This window comes from Trichechus manatus, unplaced genomic scaffold, assembly GCF_000243295.1.
Source record: "Trichechus manatus latirostris isolate Lorelei unplaced genomic scaffold, TriManLat1.0 scaffold00003, whole genome shotgun sequence".
In the NCBI taxonomy this organism is placed as follows: domain Eukaryota; kingdom Metazoa; phylum Chordata; class Mammalia; order Sirenia; family Trichechidae; genus Trichechus; species Trichechus manatus.
This window is the reverse complement of record NW_004443939.1, coordinates 5,228,468-5,253,144: the sequence shown is the minus strand read 5'-3', so window position 1 is coordinate 5,253,144 and position 24,677 is coordinate 5,228,468. Positions and strand designations below refer to the sequence as shown.

General features: G+C 40.6%; 1 protein-coding gene across 1 annotated transcript in view; it reads right to left on the bottom strand.

Annotated features, from left to right (window-relative positions):
• FGGY (FGGY carbohydrate kinase domain containing) overlaps positions 1-24,677 on the bottom strand; it is a 557,022-nt gene that overhangs the window by 267,706 nt on the left and 264,639 nt on the right. Inside the window, exon 7 of the mRNA XM_004368991.2 lies at positions 3,243-3,371. Within this exon, the coding sequence (XP_004369048.1) occupies positions 3,243-3,371 (129 nt within the window). The remainder of the gene's footprint in view (positions 1-3,242; positions 3,372-24,677) is intronic.

The window sequence follows — 24,677 nt, the reverse complement described above, 5'->3', positions numbered from 1 at the left end:
AAAAAAAAAAGAAACAAAACAAAAACACAAAACTGTGCTCCATAGGGTTTTCAATGGCTCATTTTTCACAAGGAGATTGCTAGGCCTTTCTTCCAAGGTGCCTCTGGATGGATTTGAACCTCCACCCTTTTGGCTGGTTAGCAGCTGAGCAGGTTAACTGTTTGTACCACCCAGGGACTCTGCTGTCCTACGATCCTTGAGAATTCTGTTCCTGAGCCTTTCCCAGCCAATGTTATACCTCAACTCAGCCCTTTTAGGAACTGGAGGTCTTTATTCTGTCTTGCTTTTGGAAAACACTACTTTGGAAAACTCACTAACTTAAGAGCATTTGCCGTTTAACAGGGAACAAAAAGCCTAAGCCAAAACTTCTAAGGGTAAAATGTCTGCCACTGAGCATCTCTGATCAAGGAAGAAAGGTACAGGGAGGGGTCACTTGATGGGCTAGATTCCTCCCAGTGCAATTCAACAAACATTCTCTAAGTGTGTACGAATGCTAGGTGCCATATAGGAAGCAGAATTCCCACTGGAGAGCACAGCAAGTCCTGGGCAGAAGCAAAGGGGTGTGCTTGGGCCTGTCCCTTGGAGAGGCCTGGAAGGAGGCCAGAGTGCTTGAGGCTCCCCAAGGTGCAGTGTGTGGTGGTCTGAGACAAGTGCTCCTCACCTGGGTTGGGTGGATGATTGAAACTGTCACCCTAGGGATAACTGAAAAAGCATGACAGAGAAAGCTTCCATGCCCTGAAACATGGTATGGAAATGTCTGGATTGCTAGTGGACAGGAACACTCTGTGTCTGTCTAGACCACAAGTTCTCTCTGTGCTTGTACTTAAAAACCAAAATTATGGTATCTTAATGAAAGGCACACACTGCTCATATTGAAAAGTGCTTAGACAGAAATCATCTTGCCTGCAACTAGAATTAGATACCATTCAATCAACCCACATGTATTACTGGTTGTTTACTATTTCTCAGGCACTGTGATAGATCCTGAAGAAATTAATATGCTAAGTACAGATGTGTTCACAGATTCATGAGAGTTATCCTTCTCCTGAAAGTCTATGGACTATGTAGAAGGACATGATAATGTTTAATAATCTGCCAAATGAGGAAATAAATTAACCTTCACTCTACAGGTTAAGGTCATTCCGCTTTATTCTTGCCTTAACATTACTGTATTTAATTAACTTACCAAGCACCTATAGGCACCAGGTACAGGGCTCAGCACAGGGGAGACAAGATGAGTCATACAATGTCCCTGTCCTCAAGCAGCTCACAGTCTAGTGGAAAAGATAAGCAGATAAATCAGTACTTATGACACAATGTGATCATTTCTTCAATAGGGGAAAGTAAAGGTGCTGAAGGAAGCACAATTTAGAGAATTCCTAAATTGGTCTGAGTGATTCTTGGAAGACAGGCAAAGGAGAATGTATCTAAGATGAGTCTTCATGTTAAAGCTGGAGTCAGCCAGCTGGAGAAGTGGAGGACCAGGCATCTCAGCCAGAGACACAACATGTTAAAGACACAGGTATAAATGCGCCGATAGTGTTCTGGAAGCAGGACTGAATGTAAGCATTTGAAAGATAACTCTCGGCTGTCATATGAGATACAAACTAGAATATTTCTCAAAATGTTTTGACTATAACCCACAGGAACAAATTCATTTTGATCATTGCCCAGTACACGCACGCTATTATGAATTGAATTGTGTCCCCCAAATATGTTTTAGAATCCTAATTCCTATAATTGTAGATGTAATCCCATGTGGGAATAAGGTTTTCCTTGTTACGTTAATGAGGCCATATCAGTGTAGGGGTGTACCTTAAGCCAATCACCTTTGATATATAAAAGAACAGAGAGACACACAGGTAAGAAAGCTCAAATGGGGGGACTACAGATGCCGCATGGAGATTGTCAAGGAACCAAGGAATGCTGGGGCTACAGGAACTGAAAGAAATCTTCCCCAAGATGGCAGAGAGAGAGAGCCTTCCCCTAGAGCTCTTGCCCTGAATTCAGACTTCTAGCCTCCTGAACTGTGAGAAAATACATTTCTGTCCTTTAAAGCCATCCACTTGCAGTATTTCTGTTATAGTAGCACTAGATGACTAAGACACACACACACACACAGAAAATCGAAGTATAACTTGCACAAAACAGCGCTAACCCTTTCTATGTGAGATGCACTATGATATTTTCTACTCTGTTCTAGGCTATTCTATTTCATTCTACTCTGAACCTACTACATTGATCTAATGAATTATGAACCATAGTTTAAAAAAAAAAAAAACCAGAAAGACTAGAAAAGAAAGCTGTGGATATAGCTGAAGTGAAAGATAATGAGAATCAGGAAAAAAAAAAAAAAAAACTTCAATAGGGATGAGGGAGAGGATACAGTCATAACACTTTTTTTGTAATTCCTTTTTCATTGTCTGCCTTCCCATTAAAATTTCCAGGTGGGAAGAAATCTGGGTTTTCTTTTGTTTGGTTTCAAATTCAGTCTCCCTTAGCACCAGACACTATTAGTATTTGATGAATGAATAAATGAATGCATAAATGACCTATTTGAGAGTTATTTAGGAGATGAAATCAAGACTAAAAAATAAAAACCCTTTGCCGTTGAGTTGATTCTGACACATAGTGACCTTATAGAACAGAGTAGAACTGCCCCATAGGGTTTCCAAGCCTGTAATCTTTACAGAAGCGGACTGCCACATCTTTCTCCCATGGAGCGGCTGGTGGATTTGAACAGCTGACCTCTCTGTTAGTAGCCAAGCGCTTAACCACTGTGCAGCAAGAGCTTCTTGAAATCAAGACTATAGCCAACGAATTGGACATAGAATGTAAACCAAATACATTATGAAAATAAATTTATTATACTCATAAGGAGTTTGGAGTACCTTTCGCAAAAACAGTATAGGTGAGTACACTACCATCGTTCATGCTAACTGTTAGTTAATTTATCTTTTATGCATTTCTAGTAAACCAAAGAACCATCCAGATATGTATTTAGATCTGTTCTCCTACCATTCTTTATTGATAGTTATTAAAATCATACAGAAATTCTATTTTTGATGAAAAGTTCTATAATTCTATTCAAATGCCTAACAGTAAAAAAGGCTTTTTGTTACAATATCTTAAATAACCAGGCCTTGACCTTTGCTTTGTAAAAAAGTAAAGGAGTGTCTTAGACTCCAGGGGATTTTACCTCTGAACACAGTGTTGGCTGTGGGCATGGGGTACGGGATTACCTAGTCCTCCTGCATGAGCGTCAATAAGCGAGGATGCCACCGCAATCCCAACGGGAAGTCCAAGGTCTTTTGCTGCTCCTGGTGTGAGCCCATTTCCAAGAGAAACTCCAGGAGGCAGCACTTGGTTTCCTGGGTAGACATGAGGAAAAATAAACACTCGTCAGTTTGAAAACACAAAAGCAAACAGAGTTTTCTTAAGAGAGCCTCTCGGCTCCCTCCTTCCTCCTCTGCACTTTCTCAACTTCACAAAGACAGAAATCATGAAGTCACAGAGAGTCCCCTTGCTCACTTGGTGACTTAGGTATATGTCCTTGGTACCTATAGGTCATGCTCTGGAGTGCTTCACAAAGCCAGGAGCTCTAGGGCATTATTCAAACTGGAGAAAGATTTTGTTCTTGGGAAACTGTGAAAGGAATTGAAACACAGTGGCCTCTTGAGGACAAGGTTAAGATGTTCAAACTGTTTGAAATGAGCTTCCTGACACAGCAGCTCTACCAGCATACCTCATGTACACACATGCACACATGTTCACACATCTGCACACACTGCCTGCTGAACATATATTCTAAGGAAGTTGAGAAAATTTACTCCTCCCATTGCTTCCTATCAGAGGATAAAGGGATCAGTTTGTCGCAATAAAGAATTTTTTAAAAAGCTTTTCTCAGCTGGCAAAGAGAGCTCAAGCTAAATCTTGAAAGCTTTACAGGGCAGCTGTTTGCACAACCACAGAATACAATTTGAGTGATGTTCCTTGGAATTGTGCAATGCAGCGACCCTGATATTTCAAGTGACCTTGAATTCCTGCAGTCAGTCAGGCCTTTCAGTTAAGAATTTATTGATGGTCTTGCTTTGTGTGGGAGTTGTAGGGTTGTAAAAGGCAGTCCTTGCCCCTAATCTAGTTAGGGAGATGCGATTAGGACACAGAGAACTATGTGAGGCAGAAAAGAACGAAATGATCCATCTGCACCCAGGTGTTTAATAGAGGCCGAGTTCCTCCTCGCCTTCCGAGGAATACTGTAATAAGTATTTCTGCACTGCAGGGAGGAGGTGAGGCTGACCCATAAGTATGCATAGAGCCCTTTGAGCCCCAAGACTCTAGGATTCTGAATGTACGGTCAGCAATTTGCTTGGTTACTTGGGAAAATCAGTCAATGAAAACCCTATGGATCACAACAGTCTGATCCCGTTGTGCACGAGGTCACCATGAGTCGAGGGCCGACTCGATAGCAACTAACAACAACGACAGAATAGTCATTGTTAAGGGCTCCATAGAACTCCAAGTCAGGGCACTGGTATTTTAGGACTTACAGGGATGGACGTAAGGTGAGGGTTAGAGGGGGGAAAGGGGTGATAGTTCAACCAACCTCCTCCAATTAGAACCAAAGTAAATCCATGACACCATTTTTATCCACTTTAAGCAATGGGCTTCTATGGATCATTGGATTTGAAAAGAGTTTAGCAAAGAAAAAGAAGAAAAAATATTGAGAACGACTACAGTGGCCTCTGAAGCTGTGAAGTTCAGTATGACAGTCACTAGTCACATGTGGATTGAGCACTTGAAATGTGGCTAGAGTGACTGTTGAACTAAATTTTTATTCATTTATTTTAATTAATTTAAATTTCAATTAAAAATCTGATTCTCAATTCGGTTACTGAAAAACTTTTAAGTGTATCTGGAATAACATGAATGTGTGAATCTACCTTTTCAACGTTTAGATCTTATGAAATTTAAATCAAGTATTTCCAATGAAAATTTAGTGTCTGATTTGAGTGATGCAAATGTTTTACACTTGGCTACTAACCTAAAAGTTGGTGGTTTGACTCCACTCGGTGACACGGACAAAAGTCTTGATGATCTACTTCAGTCAGATCACAGCCATTGAAAACCCTATGGAGTTTAGTTCTACTATGGAACACATGAGATCTTTATGAGTCAGAATCAACCCGACAACAACTGGTTTTTTTGATTTTTTTTTTTTTTTAATACAGTACATGGAAATACACATTAGATGTGAAATATTTGGTATGGAAAAAATGAATGCAAAATGTCTCATTAGTAAGTTTTATATCAATTATATATATGCTAAAATGATATATTGGGTTAAATAAGATATATTAAAGTGAATTTCATTTTACTTTTTAAATGTGGCTACTGGAGAATTTTAAATCATGTATGTGGCTCAGATTCTATTTCTATTGGTTAGTGCTTCTCTAGAGCACAAGGTTAAGACGTCAAACTATGGGATGGAGAGCAAGGAGAACTTCTGGTCTGTTTCGAATGTTCATGCCAGAAGATGCCTGGAGGAGTACAATCCCCTTGGCTCTGGACAGTTTGGCTCTGGATGACATCTTAATTATCTCACTATACCTAGTATCTAGCACATGACAGGCATCACTCCCATTCAGTGCCAGCATCCACATAACAGTATATCTCAATTCAGACACTAAGGACATATCATGCATTTTCTCATATAATCCTCACAATAACTTTAGGGTTTTATTACTGTCCCCACTACACAGATGGATGGGGAAATAGGGTTGGAAAAGTAAATTCCTCACAGTCACACAGCTTGAGTGTTGCAGTACAGGCCATATCAAAACCAGTGCTCTTATCTTTTGGACCAGAAATTTAAAAAAAGAAAAAAAAAAAACTTTTTTTTTTGTATTGAATTAAGGGATTAAGAGAAGTATCTCTAGATAAGAAGAATGTGACATCAGGATTGGAGGAAGACTCATTAACAACCTCAGATATGCATATGCCACAACCTTGCTTACTGAAAGCCAACAGAACTTGAAGCATTCACTGATGAAGATCAAAGACTACAGCCTTCACTGTGGATTACACCTCAACATAAAGAAAACAAAGAAAAAAAACAAAAATCCTTACAACTGGACCAGTAAGCAACATCATGATAAACGGAGAAAATATTAAAATTGTCAAGGATTTTCTTTCCCTTGGATCCACAATCAACACCCATGGAAGCACAGCAGTCAAGAAATCAAATGACATATTGCATTGGGCAAATCTGCTGCAAAAGACCTCTTTCAAGTATTAAAATGCAAAGATGTCACTTTGAGGACTAAGGTGTGCCTGACCTAAGCCATGGTATTTTCAATCATCTCATATACATGTGAAAGATGGACAATGAATAAGGAAGACCAAAGAAGAACTCACACCTTTGAATTATGGTGTTGGCGAAGAATATCGAACATACCACGAACTGTGTCATGAAAGAAGTACAGCCAGAATGGTCCTTAGAAGCGAGGATGTCAAGATTTCATCTCACGTACTTTGGACATATTATCAGGAGGGACCAGTCCCTGGAGAAAGACATCATGCTTGATAGAGTAGAGGGTCAGCGAAAAGAGGAAGACCCTCAACAAGATGGATTGACACAGTGGCTCCAACAATGAGCTCAAACAGCAACGACTCTGAGGACGGCGCAGGACCAGGCAGTGTTTTGTTCTGTTGTACACAGGGTCACTATGAGTCAGAACCAACTCCACGGCACCTAACAACAGTATGTTTAAAAAGTGGCACCATTTGGAAATCTTGCCCACTAAATTCAGATTTTTTAAAAAAGGGAGGGTCAAAATGAGAACTCTCTTCTACCTTTATCCCAATCTCTATAAACATAAAAAAGGATGTAATTTTCATTAAAAAAAGTTCAAGACAGAAGGAGAATTAACAGGGTGGGTAACTGGTTCCAAGTCTTCCTTCTTCAGAAGGAAATCTCAGCCAGTAAATGCAGCTTAATCTGATGACATGTCCTTTAGGCCCTTGTGAGGCACAGAGAGACCTGGCCTTGCAGCCAGGGGGTCTGGGCTCAGATCATGTGCTGAAAGGCCACAGGTAGGCTTCTCAGCAGAGGACACATCCTGAGCACAGACCAGGAAGGAAGGGAGAAGGGGTCCCTGAGGGAATTTCCAAAGCTGAGTAAACTGGAACCTATGCAGGGGCAGGGTGCTGGTGGGGCAGCGGGGAGGATGGAAGAGGTCAGAGAGGGAAGCAGGGGCAAAGCATGAAAGGGCTTGCAATCCATACTAAGATGTTTGAACTTAATCACAAGGACCACTGTAAGCCACTAAAGCAGCATTAAGCCGGGGAGTGAGGTGATTAGATTTGTGTTTTTTTTAAGATCTCTCTGGCAGCATGTAGTAGAGACTGGTAGTAGGGGGAACAGTTGTGAAGCTATTTTAGTAGCCTAAGAGAGAAAAAATGAGGGCGTTTATTAAGGCACCAGAGCCCCTGGGTGGCATAAACAACTTTAAGTGCTGAACTACTTACCAAAAAGTTGGTGGTTCAAACCCACCCAGAGGTGCCTTGAAAGAAAGACCTAGCAATCTACTTCTGAAAAGTTACAGCCTTGAAAACCTCATGAAGCACAGTTCTACTCTGCACAAACTCATTTTTTATTAAGGCATTGGCAACGAGGGTGTAGAGACAGAGGCAGATTTGGGACGTTTTACGGAGCGAGAAACGACAGGTCCTGGTGGTTGCTTGGAGCATGGTAGATATGGAGATGCCACTGGCTGGATCCCCCATTAAGGAAGCACTTGATGTCTAGCTGTGAGGAGTGTGGTCAGCAGGGAGCCTTCAGCTGACAGCTCCTTCAGGGCCTGTCTAGGCTGCAGAGAGCCCCCTTGCCAAAGCGATGCTCTTCCCAGGGCAGGGTGTACCCAGTGACTAAGAGAAGCAGGGATAGACAGGCTGTGACCGGCACTCACTCCAGAGTACCACGTTAGGTTGGCCAAGGTTGTGTGGAGACTGCATCACAGTTTGACTTCTCCTTCTGACCCATCCTGCTTCCTTCTCTTTCCTTTCACAGATGACAATCCCTAGTAAACATCTTATACCCTAAATCTGGGGGGTATTGGTGGTTCAGTGGTAGAATTCTCGCTTTCCATGCGGGAGACCTAGGCTCAATTCCCAGCCAGTGCACCTCATGCACAGCGACCACCCATCTGTCAGTGGAAGTTTGTGTGTTGCTATGATGAACAGGTTTCGGCAAGCTTCCAGACTAAAATATACTAGGAAGAAAGACTTGGCAATCTACTTCTGAAAATCAGCCATTGACAACCCTCTGGATCACAATGCTCTGATCCATGGCTGATCATCCCCATGACATGCTGCCTAGTCATTTCACTGCCTAGGTCGCCATGAGTTAGGGGCTGACTTGACGGCAGCTAACAACAACCCAAAAATCTGTTTCAGCATCTGCTTCCAGAGAACCCAACCTAGGGCAGTTAGCCAGGCCTTCTCCTCAGATCACTGGTCTAGGAATGAAAATAAGTACACACAAAGATTAACATCCCTCTTCTGATCTGGAACCACAGCCTTCAGAAATAGTCTATCTGGACCCTAAGGCAGGAAGGAGCTTTGTTTACCTAGAGACCAAAGGAAACAGCTTGACATAAAGGGCAAAGATAGAAATAGGTGGGAATCCCTAGGAAATCACCTCTTCAAATCACACTTTCCGGAAGTGTACTGAGGGAACTAGAGAAGCTGTCAGAGGCAGTGTTAGTGCCCCTTGACAGTTTTCCAAAAATAATCCTTGTTTCACCCTTCTTTTACCATAATATTAATTACAGCATCAGTTTTCCCAGAATTAATCAAGACTTCATTGCCCCAGCATTTGCCCTCTCTTCTAGTCTTCATTCAACCACTCATTCACACATTTTAACAAGATCTATTTCAATAACGACAGTAGTAATGGTGGCTCACACTTATTGCTGCCTACCCTGTGCCAAGATCTAGGAACTAGGTTATAAGTGAAGGGGCACCTCTGCCCTCCAAAGGCTCACACTGTGGCCTGGGACACTCAGAACCAGTGTTCAATGCAACAAGAGTGGAATGTACGCAGTGTTACTAGAGTACAGAAGAAGACCGGCTAGGCTGGCCCAGGGAGTCCAGGAAATCTCACAGGGAAGGTGACATCTGAGCCTGGTTGTGGGGGAGGGGGTTGCTGGTTTCAGTGCTATAATGCTCTGGGGGAATGGATGCCATTAGAGCAGAGAATTGGCCATCAGGGAGCCTTAAGGAGCTCTGAGCATTTGAGTGTTTGAAGTGTTCAGTATGTCTGCAAAAAGGAAATGAAGGAGGGGTGGAGAAGAGTCGGCAGACGGGTGAGAGGTGGCAGGGGACCTCAGGCATGGTAAGGAGCTCCAACTACAGCAGTGAAGACCTGCTAGCCAATGGCTTTGAGCACTCAGATTTGTTTTTTTAAGAAGATAAATCTGCAGCGTGGAGAATGGCTAGAATGGGAAGGGTTTAACTTTTAAAAAATCAAGCCAATTAAAAAACGTATGCTGCAAAACATTATGTAGAGTGTGATTTCATTTTAAGAACAATAACAAAGAATGTAGATCAATGATTATTTGTAAAAATACATTCCTTGGTGGTGCGGGGGGTGATACAGAGAATAGGTTTTCTCTGGGTGGAGATATTATGTGTGATTTTTGTTTCATACTAATCTATAATCTCTAATTGCTCTATCTTGAACGTACATTTCTTGCATAATTTTTTAAAGCTGTTTTTCCCCTTATGTTTGGTCAGGGCAAATAAATTAGAGGACATCTATTCCATAGAATCCCATATAGCTATTAAAATGAATGAGGTAGAATTATACGCACGTATTTGGAAGGAAGTCCAAGATAAACTAAGTGGAAACGGCAAGATATAGAAGAGTAGTCATAGTATGATCCCATTTGTAACGTTTTAAAGGACAGAAAAACGTACACAACAATACTTCCAGAAAAATCCTAGAAAAATCCAGACTATTGATTCTGACAGTGGGGCTTAAGATCCAGGGTAAAGCACTCTTCTCTAGTATGTATACTTCTTCTGTACCATGGCCTTACATTTCTTTTGTGATTAAAACAAACTAGCTTAAGTTAAAACAAAAAAATTAAATTTAGGAGAACACTGTGCACCTTTTCCAAATTCTGCTCCTCAGTCTGAAGACAGAAAGAGGCCTGCAGGCAACTCACTTGTTTTCTTGATCTTGCTGGCCTCTGCCCCGTGAACACACCCTTACCTTGGGGTGTAAAAAAAGCAACCGTCTTGAAGGCTCTTGGGCTCATATCCACTTTATTCCCATTCAGATGGGCAGATTCAGTCTGCACAGTCAAAAGCTGGAGCCTACAATTATCTGGTGGTTGCAGTCCCTCCACGCAGGCGGGGGCTACTATTACACCAAATCTTCCCCTACCAGTTTTTCAATTATCTATGACTAATGAGCACTTTGGGAACAGTTTCAGACACACACATAATCCTCTTTCCTGACGTCAGCAGCAGAAATTAATGACTGTGTGGATTGCTGGGAGACAGAAAATGCATTATAATGGTCAACAGAACTGTTATCCTCCCCAGGAAGGGGGAGGTGGGAGCAGGGTGTTGTATTAACTGGAAGGTTCAGAGTTGCTTTGTATTCCTACAAACAGTGAGATGAAACCCACGGGAGGAGTTGGCAAGAAGCCCATGGAAATGTCAGAGAGAGGTTTGGGTGTGGGTGGCATGTGACCCTGGTTCCTCTCTGCTTGGCACTGGGGCACTGGTCCTTGCTCAATTTTGCCAAGGTCAACAATCAAACCAGACAGGCCAGGACAGTGCTAAGTGACGGATCTGTCAGAAGAGAAGGCTCCCAAGTCCTTTCAGGGAGATTCCAAGTTCAATCTGGTTTAGGGGTGGCGAAACAAAAACAAGAACGTACAACTCTCAAACAATAGGCTGAAGTTATTTTTAAAAGTACTATGTGGTTGCTGCTACGAGTTCAACTTTTCATGCAGGCTTACTATGTGCTAGGGTGGTTTCAAAGACTATTAAGAACTGATCAGACTTTCACGGAGCTCCAAAGTTTTGTGAAGTATGAAGCCTCATCAAACAAAATATAATACTATCCATGTACTTATGACTGTCAGTAGACAGGGTTACTGAGACTTCATTTTAAAAAAGGTGATAGAATAAGGGGCTTGACCCATACCTAGTACCTAAATTCCTGTACAGAGATTTCAGTTTACTTTGGAACGTCAGCACAGGGAGTGTTCTAGACCTAGAACCATAACTGTTACAAGACTCTGGATGAAAAACATTCAGTAATTCTTGTCCCTAAATGGGAATTACACTTGTGCAGAAAAGTTCACTCAATCAAGGAACTTAACGAGAAATTCAAACCTGGCATGTTTTGCCGTTTGTTGAAATAAATCTTCTAAAACATTAATTTGGCCATTTCCCTTCACTGGCCTCCTAAAAATAATTTCATTTTAACTTGGAATTAAACCTCTATTTTAAATTACTTATTAAATGTAAAACTTTCTGATAATATTCTTGTCCTTCAGTACTCATTCAAGAAATGTTCATTGAGTCCCTATCACGTGCCAGACACTGCTATAATGCTAAAAATATATTAAGGAACAAGAAAGATAAGGTCCTTGCCCTCGTGGGGCTTACTTTCTAGTAGATGCTATTCCCATCCAACACCACTTCTGAACTGAATATATTTTGCACAGTCTCCTGTAGTGTGGACTGTTTTATACATTCTTATATTCCTGGCCTTATAGTCTGACCTACAGTAGGTGTTTCATAAATAAACACACCATATATTTTTAATCCAATTTTAATCAGCCCTTATGTTGTGTTTTAATTATATTTTTCCTCTGTGCTTGTTTCAATCCCTCTCTGCCACTAGATAGAGAACAGCTCAAAAATTGTATTTTGTTTATATCTGGATTAATTCCCTCCAGTATCCGGAACATGTAAGTTTTCAGTAATGTTCATTCAATGGAATTTATAGATTTTTTAAATAAGGAAAAAAAAAGAGATCATAAGACATGGATCAATCAACTTAAACAAAATGATTAAACACACACACACTCACTTCATATGCTGAATATCAGCTGGAAGACTAAGGAGAAGTGACTGAATTAAGTTTAACTCTTGAACGCCACTAGGCCAAGGAACAAGTTTCCTAACAGAATCCCATCAGTAATACATTCTCATCTCTCTAAAGTAGGGGCAACAGAATGCATCAAAAACAAGGGAGCAAGTCTAGGCATATGTCTAAAAACGGCTAACCCAGGAGACCTAAGCCTCTTGTCAGGCACAGCAGATACCCTATGGTAGCAAGCCATTTTGGATATCAGCTTCGGCTGGAATAAAGGCTCTCAAATCCTCCTTGGCTGGCCAAGTCTGGTTCAAGAAACGGATGGTAGTAAACTTTTAGGTGAAAAGGCTCAGGGCATATAGCTGAGTGAGACTCGGGAAGGCAGAGTGGACACTAGGCTAAGAGGTTTGGACTTGTTCTAACAAGCAACAGGTAACTACTGTAGGTCAGTGAGTAGATGAGTGGCATACACAACTTGTATTTTAGCAAGATCAATATTCTAATAGTAATAGCATCCATTTATTGAAACTTACTGGTTTATGCAACATTGACATTAGATGAATCTTCTATTTCATTAACTACCTGCGATATGCAGGTGACACAACCTTGCTTGCTGAAAGTGAAGAGAACTTGAAGCACTTACTGATGAAGATCAAAGACCACAACCTTCAGTATGGATTGCACCTCAATATAAAGAAAATAAAAATCCTCACAAGTGGACCAATGAAAAACATCATGATAAATGGAGAAAAGATTGAAGTTGTCAAGGATTTCATTTTACTTGGATCCACAATCAACACCCATGGAAGCAGCAGACAAGAAATCAAATGACATATTACATTGGGCAAATCTGCTGCAAAAGACCTCTTTAAAGTGTTAAAAAGCAAATTGTCACTTTGAGAACGAAGGTGCGCCTCATCCAAGCGATGGTATTTTCAATCATCATAATATGCATGGGAAAGATGGACAATGAGTAAAGAAGACCAAAGAAGAATTGATGTATTTGAATTACGGTGCTGGTGAAGAATATTGAATATACCACGGACTGCCAGGAGAACAAATAAATCTGTCATGGAAGAAGTACAGCCAGAATGCTCCTTAGAAGCAAGGATGATAAGACACATTATCAAGAGAGACCAGTCCCTGGAAGAAGACATCATGCTTGGTAAAGGGTCAGAGAAAAAGAGGAAGACCCTCATTGAGATGGATTGACACAGTGGCTGAAACAATGGGCTCAAACATAGCAACAATTGTGAGGATGGTGCAGGACAGACCAATGCTTGGTTCTGTTGTACACAGCGCTGCTATGATGGAACCTAATAACAAGTCATTTTTCTCAACACTGTCATCTTCAGTCCTCATAACAAACCTGAGAGGGTGGTATTAGAATCACTGTTTTACAGCTGCAGTAACAAAAGCACAGAAAGGTTACATAATTTGTTCAAAGTCATGTATCTGCTAAGTGGCACAGTTTGGATTTCAACCCAGGATTATTTAACTTCAAAGTCTGGGATCTTCCCAGTATACCATCTAGATTAGGGAGGGGAGATCCTGGAAACAGGGAGAATGATCTCAAGACAGTGTCGACTGTCATGGACAGAAAAGGAAGGCAGCTTCATCTGTAGGAGGATCCTCTGGTGGTCATGTCCAGGAACAAAGCCACAAGACCCATGAAATCCCAGATACTGAATCTTCTAGCTCCTTCCTCTCCTTTCCTCAGGAGGCTCCAAAACACAGAGACACTGGACTTTGAATGGCCCTTAGAGACCATCAACTTCAGTGTACTCCTTTTGCAGGGGGGAAAACTGAACCCAGAGAAGGAAGTGGCTTCCCTGGGGTCACCTGCTAGCAGTTACAGAGTCTAGATTGGACTCTAGAGCTCCTCACAAGGCAGGCTTCCTCCATTTCTCCACATTCCTTGGTGTAGCAGTGTGGTCCTGCACCTTCCCCGAGTTGGGCAGGAAGCTCACCTAAGCCAGGGCTACAGGTCACAGGGAGAATGGGAGAGCTGGCAATACTCCAATGAATTCCAGAGATGTAGGTGGCTGATTCTCAACTATTCAGAGTCTAAAGCACAGTTTGAAATCATCTACTTTGACACCCAGAATGACCTGATCCTCTAGATAATTGCAATGCCCTATTTTGTTCTCACCTAGCCTAAGGCTATCTCCAAGAAGCCTTTCCTTAGTAGATCATAATTAATCAATCTTTCCTCTACAATCCCACAGCCTGTTTCTTGGAATTACGTCATTCAGTTCTACATAAGTGCTTTTTCCCCTGTGCCTCCCTCCTCTAATTTAGAATATAACCACCTTGAGGGCACAGTTCTTTTCGGGGATGTGATCCCTATGAATCAGAATTGACTGGATGGCAATCGGGTTTTCTTTTTCTTTTTTTTTTTAATTCTTAGGAGGCAGGCAGTTTAGCATAGCAGTCAGGAGTTGGGGTTTGGAAGCCTTGAACGGGAACACTGGCTATGCCACTCACAGGGCTTGTGATGTTGGGCTAGTCACGTAATGTCCTTGCTACTGTCTCCTCACCTGTAAAAAGGCTATAATACTGCTACTTTTCTCCCAGAGTGGTTATGAGAATGAAGTGAGCTAATGCAAGTGAAGCACTTAGCATGCTGTCTGGCACGTGGCAAATGCATGATTATGAGAGATGGTATAATGGTGATTACAGCTTCATATTCCTGGTATACTGGACATTGCCTGGCACACAGTGATTATGCCGTTCATTCTAGCTGAATTCATAAAGCTTGGGGAGAGATCCTTGATGTTACAGCATGTGGAGATATATGCTTTTGGGGTCATGAGAGCAAACCACAGAAACTGTGAAAGCTGTTAAAATATTCACAGTGATGGAATCCAGTTTTCCAGCACAGAAAGTGTCTCCCTGTGGTCATGTCTCTGTGGCATGTCTCTCCAAAGTGAAATGTTTTAAAAGTGCAGGAGGTGTTCTCTTCAGAGTTATTTTAAGGGCTGAATTGCTTATTTCAAAAGGAAGAATTATTATTTTGTCAGGACAGTGCTTGACTGTTTGAAGATGACCAACGCTTTCAAGGCCCAGTGCAAATAGCAATGCCAGGAGAGAGTTTCCCCACTTCCTGTGAAGGAACATCAAATTTGGAAAATATATACAAATATTTTAGCTGTCACTGTGCTGAAGATATTGCAAGGTTTAAAGTGGTGGTGTTCAGACTTTAAATGTTTTTTTCCAGAGTCTGGTAAAAAATCACATTCAAAACAAAACAAACAAAAAAATTCGGGGCTGACACAGGCTTCTCAATTTTTTATTTTGTCACATTGATTCATTAAAAACAAAACCCTATCTGTTATCAGCATCATTTGACAGAACATTTTAACACTAGAAGATAGGAAGAAGATGATCTCACAATAAAGGGCAATCTTTTTAAATTAAGTACATGTACTTTTATGACTTATTTCCTCATTCCATCACACACCAGTGAACACTCTGTCAGGGGCCAACGCTAGTCTCTAGTCTAGACTAATGTTTGCAAACTGCTGGTTTACAAAATGATAACAGTCTCCTAACAATGGGTGAGTCTACAGGATGTCAAACAGCAAGCTCTAACGTGAGAAGAAAGTCTGCCAGCATGGTGGTAACCATACAAAGCCAAACATCTTGTGATGTGAAGGCATCTGAGGCTTTTCTCTCATGTAGACCAAACATGATTCAGGTAATTGACCAAATTTTTCATTTCTCAACCAGATGTCTTACTTTCATATAAATGAAGCCAATCTTGTACTTTCATGTACAAATAAGCTACACATAAACTCAACTCTAGAGGGCAGAATTAATTCCTTATTTTCAAAGAATACAAAGTTACATATTATTTCTTCCTTTTTTTCTTTATCCAACAATTTTATCTTGAAAGAGGTTTTCCATACTTGCTTGAAAAAGTATACATTTCATTGTAGAAATGTTCTGTCTCTTTAAATGTTTACTCCTCTTTATTTACTTATTTTTTATAGAGCGGCAGCATGGTATAATAAAAAGAGGGTGGTCTAAGAGTCATAATGACCTGGGTTCTAATTCTGCGTACACTCCCCTCCTGCCAACTTTTAAGAGCCTTGGGAAAGCTACGTAAATTCTCTGAATTCAGTTTCTTTGCATATATAAATGATAAAGCTCATCTATAAGGGGCACAGTGAGGATTTGATGGGAAGATTTGAGCTCATTCATTCCTACAATATGTGCCTGAAACTGTGCCTGGCACTGAGAGACAATGGAGAACCACAGTGCCTGTCCTCCAGGGCCTCTGTCAAGAGTACAAGGCAGGAGGTCAGGACAGGCTGATATAAAAGTCATACTTTTTATGCTGGAACGACAAACACACTTCCAGCACAAGTAATGTCTTTATTCAGGATTTTTAATAAAATTTTGAGCAACTCCAACTGTAGCAAAATTTTTAAAGGGAATATTGAGCTTGGAAAAGGAAAGACCAGTCTGAAACCTTTCTACTTCTCTTATCCTGCTTTCAACTATACCCTGGAATTTGCTCTGATCATATTTTGTTTAAAGAATTCATGCGGTTATCAACGACCCTCCACCTTCTATGCCGTCGTCCTGACAACCAATCATTTGCTAGCCACAATATGGGAAGCAGACAACAATGTGTCTCTTCAGTCGGGTTTAGTAGGCAAAACTTAACAGCACAAAGACGATATTCAAAAGACCAAGGTCTTTGTATTTGAGGTCCTTTAAGGGAATTTTTATTTTTTTAATAGAAAAACAATAAATAAATAAATAAAAGAGAGGAGATTATATAGAGAACTCAACTAGACAAGGAGAGGCTGCTATGCAGAACTCACTTGCAGGTTAATAGCAGTTGTGTTTCAACAACCAGTCTACAAATATTGCTCATAAAGGCAAAAGGACTGTTTGCTGCTGTTTAATTACCCTAATAAGATGTTGAGGAGCCCTGGTGACACAGTGGTTAAGCACTCGGCTGCTAAACTGAAAGGTCAGTGGTTCAAACCCAGTAGCCACTCTGTGGAAGAAAGATATGGCAGTCTGCTTCCATAAAGATTACAGGCTTGGAAGCCCTATGGGGCAGTTCTACTCTGCTACATAAGGTTGCTATGAGTTGAAATCAACTCAATGGCAACAGGTTTTTAATAAGATGTTACATTCTTTTTCTATCCTATATTTCACCAAAGACCAGAAATATCCCAAACATATGAATAAGAAATGAGATGTGGCTATGGTTTTTAAACTTTTTTCCAAGATCAGAACTTTTTTTTCAAAAGGAATCTTTTACAGAACCCTAGCAGGTAAATCTTCTCTGTTTCAAATATAGAAGAAACTACCCAAAGGCAATGGATGCCTGAGCCCCGATACCCAAGAGATATCCAGATTTGGGGGGCTGAGGAATATAGGCTTGAATCTAGAACTTAACAGATGATGAGAGAATTCCAATCTGGATGCACTGAAGAGGGGAGAGATGGAAATTTAGAATGCAAAGTGAAGCCCTCTTCTCTTAGGCTTCTGTTGTTCTTAGGTGCTGTCGAGTTGGTTCCAACTCATAGCAACCCTATGTACTACAGAATGAAACACTGCCTGGTCCTGCACCATCCTCACAATCGTTATGCTTGAGCACACTGTTGCAGACACTGTGTCAGTCCATCTCGTTGAGGGTTGTCCTCTTTTTCACTGACCCTCTACTTTACCAAGCATGATGTCTTTCTTCAGGGACTGATCCTTCCTGATAACGTGTCCAAAGTATGTAAGATGTCGTCTTGCCATCCTTGCTTCTAAGGAGCATTCTCACCACACTTCTTCCAGGATATTAGGCTTCTACTACAGAACAAAAGCTGAAGAAGTATGAGGTGTCCATTCTTTAACCACAAAGACAATGGCTCACTGCAGGTGAAGGAGTACACTGGCGCTGCAGTATCCAAGGGGCAGAGTGGAATTTCCCAGGCTGGCGTTTAGCCAAAATGTTGGAGTAAAATCCCTGAAACCCTTACCCATGTTGCAATGGGAATTTAGCAGGGGAAGATTCCAAAAATGATGTCATAACTTAATGACATTTAAAGTCCCCATCTAGGTCACTGGGGAAGGAGGGGTTTCATATAGATTTTTGCGGAAATGACCAAATGCTAAGAAGATGGAAGCTTCAAGCTTTGGAAATGAAACAAAACCTAATTTCTTCATTTTTATAGTCTCATTCTTTAGATACAAGATCTGGGAGACCAAACAGACCTTAAGTAGAATGAAAAGGAAAGCTGGCTCAAAACCTGAAAGTGTCACCAGCTATCCCGTCCTTTTACACTGGCCACAGGAATGGTTCCCAGAGGGAGCACTGGAGGCAGAGGTATTGTTGTTAGCAGCCATCGAGTTGGCCCCCAACTCGTAGTGACCCCATGCACAGTGGAACGAAATGCTGCCCAGTCCCGCGCCATCTGCATGATCAATTACAGATAAAACTATTGTGATCCACAGGATTTTCACTGGCTGACTTTCAGAAGTAGATCACCAGACCATTCTTCCTATTCCATCTGAGTCTGGAAGCTCCACTGAAACCTGTTCAGCATCATAGCAACACACAAGCCTCCACTGACAGATGGAAAGCGGCTGCGTATGAAGTGCTGTGGCTAGGAATCGAACCTAGGTCTCCTGCATGGAAGGTGAGAATTTTACCACTGAACCACTACTGCCTCTGAAAGCAGAGGCTGATGGTCCCAATCTCCATCAGGCTTCTGTGTCTTTAGCTGAGAGAAGAAACAGAGGGGGTGTACTGGGGACCTGCTACTCAGAGCTGTTTCCATAGAAACACTTTTGGGACTATATAGTGCCTGGAAGGACATCAAAGGTGGACAGGTCAGCCTACCAGGCCCTACCTTTAAGATCAGAAATGACTAAAAATAAATAAATGAATAAATAAAGATCATTAAGCTATTACACACTGTGGTTCTCTTCTTCAGCATACAAAGATAATACAACTTCATTATAGACAATTCAAACAATACAGAAAAGGAAAAGAAAAAAAAAAGCATCCCCTTTGTTTCCCTCCTTCTAAAACACTGAGATACACATGTATTTAGTTTTATGCAAAAGGGATAATACAATTATGCTATTTTACAGTTTGTCTTTTTAACTCAATGGTATGTCACAGACATGTTTCCACATCAACAAGTATATAGTTCATTGTTTTTGAAAATGTATCATATTCTATAACTTGGATATGTCATATTATTTAACCAATCTCTTATTATCAATCATTTAGTTTATTTCTAATTGTTTCCCATTATAAATAATACTGTAAAGACCATCTTTGAACATGCATCTTTACCCACATGGTGCCATGGTTTATTTGAGAAGCTTAGGAATGGCACCCCTGTTTTCCCTCACTTAACAGTGGAAGACATAAATAGGTGTCCAACTTCCTTCCGCCCAGCATCCCACATTCTTAACAAACTAGAAAAACAAGTCAAGAGTATGAATGCTTTTCTCTAGCCAGAAAAATCAAGCCTAAAACAACCTGACTCTCCCTGCCTTGGATGGATGCTTTCTGGGCTCTTTGTTCAGGCAGTGAGATAGAGTGGAAGGAGCCCAAGTGTTCGATTTTGGCACACCTGGGTTCAAATGGAGCCCTGGTAGCACAGTGGTTAAGAGCTCAGCTGTTAATCAAAAGGTCATCAGTTCGGATCTACCAGCCGCTCCTTTGAGATCCTAACGGGCAGTTCTATGGGTCCTATAGGGTCCCTGTGAGTTGTAATCGACTCAATGGCGATGAGTTCGGTTTTTTTGGTTGGGTTCAAATATGCTTTAGCACTCAGCAGCTGTAAGAATTTGGGTTATGTTTTTAACGTCTCTATGACTCCTTGTAAGGAACCCTGGTGGCGGAGTAGTTAAACGTTTGGCTTCTAACTGAAAAGTCGGCAGTTCAAATCCACCAGCCACTCCTTGAAAACTCCGTGGGGCAGTTCTACTCTGTCCTGTAGGGTCTCTATGAGTCAGAATTGACTCAATGGCAACAGGTTTGGTTTTTTTGGTTTTAGTAACCTCTAACCTCACTCTCCAACATAAGGCTGGTATTGCTCGCCCCAGACCTAGAGCCAATGCCGCAGGCCGTAAGCCAGAGATTCTCAAGCAGAAGCTCTAGGATTCCACTATTTTTCCACCTTGCATTTCCTCCTGGGAACAATGAAGGAGCACACAAATGGAGAGGCAAAGGGGATACCAGCTACAACAGGCCTAAATCATTCACGAAATGAATTCACACTATAGCTGACTTCTGCATTCAAGACTCAAAAAGTAAGGCTCCTGGATTTTTTGTAATTCTTTCCCCGAAGTTAAATGGAAAGGAAAGAGGAAAAAATGGAACTCTGTTGATTAACTGCCTGGGAGGCAGCACTGCATCCCCATTCTTCAGTTGAGAAAACTGAAGCTCAGAACCTTGATAAGGGGTGAAGCTGGGATTTGCTACGGGATCTCTGGCCCCAAATCTCACTCCAACATTCTTCCTTTCTTATTTCTTAATTAAAATATTTAGTCAGAGACAAATAACAACTTCAGGGCTTTTTTTTTCCCCACACATTAGCCTTCAGCTTCCTATTGCAAACTGCTGTTCTCATTACTTTACTCTGTTTCCTCATTTTTCACCGATTTCATTACCCATAACCTATTACTGTCAAGTCGATTCTTACTCATAGAAACCCTATATGACAGAGTAGAACTGCCTCATAGGGTTTCTAAGGAGTGGCTGGTGGATTTGAGCTGCCAACCTTTTGGTTAGTAGCCGAGCTCCTAACCACTGAGCCACCAGGGCTCCACTTATTGCATTAGACCAGTATTATCAAAGTGGGTTCCCCAATCAGCAGCATGAACACTCCCTAGGATCACGTTGCAAATGCATATTCTCAGGCCCACCCCTAGACATACTGAAGCAGAAACTCTGAAGTGGGGCCCAGCAATCTGTTTTAACAAGTCCTCTAGGTGGTATAGTGGTTAAGAGCTTGGCTGCTAACCAAAAGGCTGGCAGTTTGAATCCACCAGCTGTTCCTTGGATACCCTATGGGGAGTTCCACTTGATCCTATAGGGTCGCTGTAAGTCAGAATCAACTAGATGGCAATGGGTTTGTTTCTTGTTTTTTTGTTTTTCTAGGTGCACACTAAAGTTTGAGAACCACTGCATTGGAGGCATGTGGAAAACTTTTCAAAATAGCAATCCCAGGGCCCCATCCCTGAGGTTCTAGTCAAGGGTTGTGAATGGGGCCTGTATTCTTTAAAAGCTCTCAGGTGATCCTGATGTCATACATAAGCAGAGAAGTCCCAGAACACAGATGTGTCAGGTAACAGCAGTTAATGGCACCATGTACTGGATGTGTTAACAACTGCCACCTAGGTTTAAATCGTGGCCTCTCTTCTGATTACCTGAGTGACCCTGGGCAAGTTACTCTTCAGCATCCTTCCCTTCATTTGTAAAACAGAGTTAATAACACACACTTTAGGGTTGTAAGAATTAAACGATAATATAAAATGCTTGGTATAGTGTCTGGTATATAATAAGCGCTAAATAAAGGCGGGCTATTCTTATTAATCACCTACTAATGATGAAGAAAAAATAACCTCTGCAAGTCTCTATAACAAGTGGAAAGAGTGGGGGTGTACAGGAGGGAGAACCTCCCCATCTGTGAACTTTTCTCATTCCCTGGTGTCCTGCTGTGCAGGAGAATATGCTCCTGCAGAGATATGTGACATCCTCTAATTATGCTGCCTTGCAAACATCAGATGCAAAAATGGGCCTGGATGAATTCTGGGCAGGGAAGAGAAGGCAGCGGTGAGAAATTATTCAGAAACAATGTGAAGACAGAAATAGCGGCGTCGACAGAGCTATAGGTACTAACAGGAAATCCATGCTTCCAGGAAGGCTGAGCCAGCTGACACAGGGGAGAATCATGCACAGCAAGGGGCTTCTGTCTGGCCTTCCTCAGACAGGGCTGCACAGCATGTGCAGGCAGGGGAAAAGAGGAAGCTGTAGAAAGGAGTGAGAGCTAGATGGACAGGCTATGGCAACAGGGAATAGCAGCCAACGGCACAACAGAAATCAGCAGTTCATATTAAAAACTCATTTAGGAGAACTGCATTCTACTCTGTCACTACTTTTTATAAACACATATTTCCATTAGGTTGCAAACAAACAGACTTCAAAAGTTTTCTTTTCCTTTTCTTGCTTGAACCTTACAAATGTATTTTGCAAGGATAATAAAGCAGACTGTTTGAACCTCCATGTCTGTGCTCAGGCTATTCTTTATCTATAGAATATCTTACCCTACTTCTTCACATGCCTAACCTCTACTCACCCCTTAGGAGGCAACTCAGGGGTCACCTCCTCCAGGAAGGCTACCCTGAATGCCTGCCTCCTGCACACCCCTGAGCTGTGTTAGGTCTCCCCTCAGTATAGCCATAGCCTGGCATATACCTTGATTGCCATATTTACTTAATTCAGTTTTTTCCCAGGATGTGTTTCACACAATGTGAGTTAAAAAGATGTGAAAGGGTGTTATCTGAAGGCAGCTTTTGGTGTCAATTATGTTTGGGAAATGGCAAGCTGAACTACATTAGACAGGCTCCTATACTGCAACAGCTCTCAGAGACTTTCATGTGCTGGTGTGCACTGAGACTGTCTAAGGAAATATATGATTCCCCAAACTGATCTGATCGTGGAATTTTTTTTTTTTTTTTCCTAAAACTCATCTCAAGTTCCAGAGTGCACACTGTGGGATATGCTGCTATAATTTACTGGCAAGGTCTGCTCTGTCTTCCTCATTATACTATACTTTCCTTGTGGGCAACAGTGTCGGTTCAATACTGCATTTCTGGTATCTACCTGGCACCTGCTATATGGTAGATACTTGATGGTTAAAAAGCTAAATCATCACATCATTTCCCTTCTGAAAACCCTCCAGTGGCTTTCTATTACACCCAGGAAAACTTTAAATGCCTTACTTCAAGGCCGATAAGGCTCTGCATTTTATGTCTCTGCTGATATTATGGTATCATATATTATACATATATACACACATATTACGATGGGGGACAAGACAATAAGAATACAAATAAATAAACAATACTTATTACCAAAATGTTAGGTAACAGTAGTGGAAGCTAATCTGGTAGCTTGCCCTAAAACAATTGAGAGTTATTATACTTTTATCACCCTAACTGCGTTCATCCATTCTCTTACAGAAGTCTAGAGCTGAGAGGATGAGATCCCAGGAAATGACACAGCCCAATCCCTTGCCTCCAATAGCGACAACATGTAAGTGTCCATTAAAGCTTTACAAGACTGAAATTAGATAGAGAAAAATTTTGAGGTTTTCGGCGGTGAATTTGTGACCCAATATGAAAGAGTGAATCAGGAAATTTAAGTCTTCATGTTTTACCTGATTCTATTTCCTGTGTCTTTTTGTTTTGCATCACAGTAACTTCCTTTAAAATATGTTTCTATATATGTGTCAAGAACATTTAAATGTTATTATCCTTTAATGGATATAGACAATTCACAGGAAAAATAAATATGAATAATAAACATGAGAAAAAGTTCAAACTCACTGTCAAAGAAATATAAATTAAAACAAAAATGACAAGCTATTTTCCATTATCTTACAATCTTACTGTTGAAAATGCAAATTGGCATAATCTTTCTGTGAAGCAATTTGACAATATATATCAAAAGCCTGAAAAATGTTTATACCTTTTTGACTTGGTAAATTCTTTACTGTAATCTATCACAACAAATAATATAAATGCTGGCAAAGATATGTGTACAAACACAATTCTTAATTTTCATAGAAATAATTAGAAATTAACTAAAATAGAATTTTTAAATAGAAAAATAAAAAATAGAAATCAGAAAATGTTATGTAGGTACAAGAAGAATATTGTTAGTTAAATCATATTACACAGTAAGTTAAAAAATATATTTTTGAAGACATTCTAATGACATTCTTTATTATTTCAATATATAAAAGAATCCTATGGCATAAATATATAGGTATCATAAACATCATTTTATATTATACGTTACATACATATATTAATGCATGCATACATACATCTAGTACATGTAAATGCATATATTTTATATATGTACATTGAAAAATAAAAAAGAAAATATATCAAAAGATTCTATCTCTTGAAGATGAAAGTTGGCTGACATTTTTTTTTAAATTTTTTAAGTCTTCTCCACTAAATATACATTAGTTATAATCTGAAATAAAAAAAAACTATTTTAAAGAGTCTATATCTTTTTACCCAGTAATTTAAAATCTAGCTATCTCTAAGAAGCAAAATAGAAATAAAAATAAATTAAGAGGTTCTTTACAGTGTCTTTACTGTGCATTTGTATCATAATATTTATATCCTACAGACAAAATCGAAAACATCTAAGTGTCCAACTTTGACACAAGGCTTAAAAATATCATCATGAAGGCAATAAAAAAACTCCCAACCAAAAAAAGCCCTGGCCCAGATGGCTTCACTGGAGAATTCTACAAAACATTCACAGAAGAGCTTGTACCAG